Here is a 6,000-nt window from a genome sequence, read left to right as displayed (position 1 = left end):
ACCCCTCGATGGGGGACTCCCTGCGGTAGCAGTTTTTGCTGCGGTCATGTCGCCATTTTTGTTGTACACCTGTGTCAGGAAAGTTTTCTGACAAGGACGAACCGGGTATCGAACTCGCGACACCTCTAAACATCCTTTGGTACTTTAGGCGAGTATCTTACCGACCTGGGCTACCGCGCCCCAACAGAGGTAGAACTAGAGAGTGTCATCGAACAAATGAAGATTGGTAAAGCTCCTGGGGCAGATGGAATAACTCTGGAGTTGATAAAAGAAATGTACATTGCAGACAGAAAAGGATTCTTAGAACTCTTAAACTGCTGTGTCAAAAACAGTATCTTTCCAAAACCATGGAAAGTGGCCAGGATTGTTTATATACCCAAAGATGGCAAGGACCTACGGAAACCGGAGTTATACCATCCAATAAGCCTCCTTCCCGTCTGGGGGAAGGTTTTAGATAAATTGTTGAGGAGAAGATTAACAAATTACTTGAAGAGGGGCGGGAAATTGAGTCCCTGACAGTATGGTTTTCGAAAAGGTCAGGGTGCTAACAACGCCTTGCATGCTTTGACCCAGAACATAGAGAATAATATACGAGGAGGCTTCTACACATGCCTCATCACACTGGATGTGAAGAATGCGTTTAACTTTGTCAGATTGTCTGGAATAAGAAGTCTAATGAACAAATACGAAGTGCCAATACCACTAGCTAACATGGTAATGGATTTCTTCAATCAAAGAAGTATATTCGCAAGAGCTCTTCGGGAGAAGTTAAATACTATAATATAGGCGTGCCGCAGGGCTCATCCTTAGGCCCTATACTTTGGCTTATATTAATCAATGACCTATTGAAAATGCACTTGGATGAGCACGAACAAATTCAGGCATTTGCCGATGATGTCATAATTTTACTTAGGTCGAAGAATTACAGCATCTTCGAACAACTATCCACTCCAGTATTAGATAGAGTACATATTTGGTGCCAGACCCATGGATTAACTCTTAGCTTTGATAAATGTAAATACGCAATATTCAAACAAGACCAGGAAGTGAGACGTTATCCTCCCATAAGGCTAATGGGAAATAGTATCCCCCATGTCAATAAGATAAATTACTTGGGTGTCTTGCTTTCACATATGAACTTCACACAGACCATCTAGATATAAAATTAGATAAAGTAAATGGTTATATTCAAAAGCTAAGAAGAATTGTTGAGGCCACGTGGGGCTTATCGCCAATAGTGGTGGAAGAGATTTACATTACTTGCGTGGAAAAGATGGTGCTATATGGAGCAGAAGTATGGTTCAAGGAACTACAATACTTGGAATCAAAACTTGAACAGATACAGCGAACAGTATTGTTGATCGTCACTAAATGTTATGACAGTGTTTCAGGCCACGCTCTACAGGTTCTTTCCGACTGCGTGCCCCTTTTCTACAAAGCAAGAAGCATACACAAGATGCTCACTTTGTTTAAACTTAGAATGCCCATTTAAATAGGAATGAGACAAATGCAAGCCAACGAGGTTCAAGAAGATGATCAGGATTTTGACGAACCATGGAAGATGATAATCCTCAACTACGACAGAGAGGAAATAGACACTAACAGATACTCAGCATACACAGATGGATCAAAAACAGACTTTGGAACTGGCCTGGCCTATATAATATTTGAAGGAGAGAATATTTTATATCAAGATAAAATAAAATTGTCAGATAATTCTTCAGTTTTTATGGCAGAATTGCTTGCAATAAAGCTGACAATTGAGAAAGCAATTGAGCTAGGATTATCTGAAATTGACATCTATAGAGACTCGATGTCACCTTTAGAAAAACTGAAATCATTAAAGAAGACAGATAATATTACCAAAAATATTAGACAACTGCAAGAAAAGATCAGAATAAGATTACATTGAGTAAAACCCCATGTAGGCAACACTCGCAATGAGCTTGTAGACAGATTGGCTAAAGAAAGTACAACGAAGACTACCATCGATATTCACTGTAAATATTCAAAGTTCCAGATTCGAACTTTACTAAATCGTGACAACATGATCCAGTGGCAACACCTATTGGACAACTCTACTAAAGGTCATGCTACATATTACTTATACCCGAAGGTAAGCTGTGGCAGGATTAAAGGCAACTTTTATGTTAACCAGATACTGACCGAACACGGCGCTTTTAGTTATTATCAAGGGTGGAGACACCAGAAAGATGACTTTGTGGTGTATTTTGTAGTGGAAGGTGTGCAAGAAGAAGACATTACCTGTACGATTGCCGTTACTGGAAAAGTGAAAGAGAGACAATCATACCTCCGGATAAAAAAAAATCTCGATATATTAACTCTTTTAAGAAACAAGGAAATTTATGAATTTTACATAAAAGTCATTAGAAAATCAATGGATATATAACTCGAATATTGGTGAGAAATAGTGGAGGTGGAGAAGAAAAAAAAAAGGAGAAGAGAACTTTTCTTGGCTATATTGCGAATAATGTGTGAATACTGAATTTTGTGACATTTTGATTTAAGTTTTAAATTATTAAGTTATCCCATATAAGATTATGGGCATATATTTCGTATTTATTTTTACAGAGCGAGAGATAATTTGTTGTATTGTATAGTGCGTATGTATATATATACACTGAAGAGCCAAAAAAACTGGTGAACACTGCCTAATATCGTATAGGACCCCCGCGAGCCCGCAGAAGTGCCGCAACACGACGTGGCATGGACTCGACTAATGTCTGAAGTAGTGCTGGAGGTAATTGACACCATGAATCCTGCAGGGCTGTCCATAAATCCGTAGGAGTAAGAGGGGGTGGAGATCTCTTCTGAACAGCACGTTGCAAGGCATCCCAGTTATGTTCAATAATGTTGATATCGGGATTTTGGTGGCCAGCGGAAGTATCTAAAGTCAGAAAAGTGTTCCTGGAGCCACTTTGTAGCAATTCTGGACGTGTGGGGTGTCGCATTGTCCTGCTGAAATTGTCCAAGTCCGTCGGAATGCACAATGGACATGAATGGGTGCAGGCGATCAGACAGGATGCTTACGTACCTGTCACCTGTCAGAGTCGTATCTAGACGTATCAGGGGTCCCATATCACACCAACTGCACACGCCCCATACCATCAAAGAGCCTCCACCAGCTTGAACAGTCCCCTGTTGACATGTAGGGTCCATGGATTCATGAGGTTGTCTCCATACCCGTACACGTCCATCAGCTCGAAGCAATTGGAACCGAGACTCGTCAGACCAGGCAACGTGTTTCCAGTCCTCAACAGTCCAATGTCGGTGTTGTCGGGCCCAGGCGAGGCGTAAAGCTTTGTGTCGTGCAGTCATCAAGGGTACACGAGTGGGCCTTCGGCTCCGAAAGCGCATATCGATGATGTTTCGTTGGATGGTTCGCACTCTGACACTTGTTAATGGCCCAGCATTGAAATCTGCAGCAATTTGCGGAAGGGTTGCACGTCTGTCACGTTTAATGATTCTCGTCAGTCGTCGTTGATCCCGTTCTTGCACGATCTTTTTCCGGCCGCAGCGATGTCGTAGATTTAATTTTTTACCGGATTCCCGATATTCACGGTACACTCGTGAAATGGTCGTACGTGAAAATCCAAATTTCATCGCTACCTCGGAGATGCTATGTCCCATCTCTCGTGCGCCGACTATAACACCACGTTCAAACTCACTTAAATCTCGATAACCTGCCATTGTAGCAGCAGTAACCGATCTAACAACTATGCCAGACGCTTGTTGTGTTACATAGGCGTTGCTGACCGCAGCGCCGTACCCTGATTGGTTCCATATCTCTTTATTTGCATACGCATGCGTTGAACCAGTTTTTTCGGCTCTTCAGTTTATATATATGTAATCTTTCTTTTCTTTATAAAAACCCAAAAGCTAGGGAATTATTATTATTATTTATACTTATTTTATTATTTTTATTTATTTATTTTTCCTCGCGAACAGGCTGTTCGCTTTGATGGTGTTTCCGAAACTGTCTAGACTCTTATGTGATCTTTCGTATTTTTAATATTGTTTCCGGCGATTTGTTGATAGGAAGCTCCGGGATATCTCGCTACAAATTAGTAGCAATTAAGATACCTCCTGGGACTTTAAAATTTGATTTATATTTTGTCGAAGCCCTGATTTCCATGTTTCCTTTGTTATTTATTTGATTATTTTGTTCATTGTTGTGCGATTGATTTTATTATAATTTTACTTTTATTTGTTGTTTTTCGAGATAGAGTTGGAGAAGTAAACGGGAAGGAGGAAGGAATGGAATAAATAGGTAGCTTAAATAACCCAAAAAATATATATATATATTAAAATATAAATATATACAAAAAATATATTTTTTTAGAGATAGCTCTGAGAAAATTGGACTCTTTGTGCTGAGAGGGATTGATCGTGAAATGTTGAACTTCAGAACCCGCTGTATGCCTCTAGGGGCAGGACAGCAATATATGATTGATTGGCACCGCGTGCGAACAATTTATATCTATCAGAGCCATGAAACAATTAGCTTCAGACGAAGCGGGAAAATATCCCTTAGCCTCTAAAGCGACCCTTCACTTTTATGTCGATGACTTATTGAACGGCACCGATACGCTCGAGGAAAGTGTCGAGCTAGTGAGTCAGCTTCAAAACATGATGAGCAAAGGAGGTTTCAACCTTCGGAAATGGCATTCTAACGTCCCAGTCGTACTTCAACAGGGTTTCCAGCTCCCCGAAGAATCTAGGGGCTTGTTCCTGAGTCGCGAGAACAATGAAATCAAGGTATTAAGAATTAATTGGAATTCCGAATCGGACTATTTCACCTTCGCCGTTGCGCCGATAGGCCCTCAGCAAACCTATACCAAGCGTGAAATTTTGTCTGACGTCGCTTGTGCATTCGATCCATTGGGTTTGGCTTCTCCGTGAGTAGTCTTCATGAAAATACTACTTCAACAATTGTGAAAGCATGTGTTTACGTGGGACCAACCCATTCCTGAGGAGCTCAACGAGACTTGGAAATTATTTCGAAAGGAACTCTATCTGATAGAACAGTTGAAAATTCCAAGGTGTATTATTCAGTGTAATAGTGTAGAGGTGGAATTGCATGCCTTTTGCGACGCGTCTGAGAAGGCGTGTTGTGCCGTTATATAGTGTTTCATCCGATGTCAGTGTACGCGTTGCATTGGTTACGTCAAAAACAAAGGTTGCTCCTCTAAAATCGCAGTCGTTGCCAAGACTCGAATTGTGCTCGGCCTGACTACTAGCAGATGTGCTGCAGGCTGTTCTCAAAGACATACGTCTACCGATTCAATGTTCGGTCGCCTGGTCCGATTCGATCATAGTCCTCTCGTGGACAGAGCCGCAACTACTAGATGTTTGATCACCCGGGGCAAGTGCGCATTTTGGCGCCCTTTGTAATGTTGAAGGAGAGGTTGAGAATAAAATTTGCTCCCCCTCTGATCCAGCGCCCGGGGCATGAGACCCGCCTGCTCCCCCCCTAGTTGCGGCCCTGCTCGTGGATAGCGTCAGAACCATTTCGTTAGAAGCAATTTGTCGCGAATCGTGTATCGAAAATTCAATCCACGTTTCCTGACGTGAAGTGGCATCACGTACCCGGAATAGAAAATCCCGCGGGCATTGGCACGAGGGGCCTGATGCCATCTGAACTCATTCGATCTGATCTTTGGCTGAACGATCCTGAATGATTGCAAAAATGTCCAATCGATTTTTCATTTGGAAATTTCGATATGCCAGACTAGGGAGCCTTTTCTGTCGAAGAGAAGGAAAGCCGTGTGACGATTGTAAATTTTGTCATTTTGCCCGACTTTATTGTTAACATTTCATCCTTCAAAAAGGTAATTCGAGTGTGCGCGTGGATCTTAAGTTTCATAAATAATTCTCATCCATCTGTGACCAGTGTGTTCGGGTGTTTGACTTCTAGAGAAATTCGAAATGCACTGATCGTTGTAGTGCGCATGACACAGACGTCAAGTTTTTCCAATG

General features: G+C 41.6%; 1 protein-coding gene across 1 annotated transcript; it reads left to right on the top strand.

The window, feature by feature from the left end:
- The first annotated feature begins 4,512 nt into the window (after positions 1 to 4,512).
- On the top strand, positions 4,513 to 4,923 carry LOC149065767 (uncharacterized). The gene has a single exon (XM_089254020.1). It carries the CDS (start codon positions 4,513 to 4,515, stop codon positions 4,921 to 4,923), a length of 411 nt encoding a protein of 136 aa, XP_089110146.1.
- The last annotated feature ends 1,077 nt before the right edge of the window (positions 4,924 to 6,000 follow it).

This window comes from Pholcus phalangioides, unplaced genomic scaffold (genome assembly GCF_987345545.1).
Source record: "Pholcus phalangioides strain wild (caught in Gottingen) unplaced genomic scaffold, Ppha-v1.0 ptg000039l_1, whole genome shotgun sequence".
NCBI classification, from domain to species: domain Eukaryota; kingdom Metazoa; phylum Arthropoda; class Arachnida; order Araneae; family Pholcidae; genus Pholcus; species Pholcus phalangioides.
The sequence above is the reverse complement of the archived record's forward strand: the minus strand, read 5'-3'. Positions and strand labels throughout refer to the sequence as shown.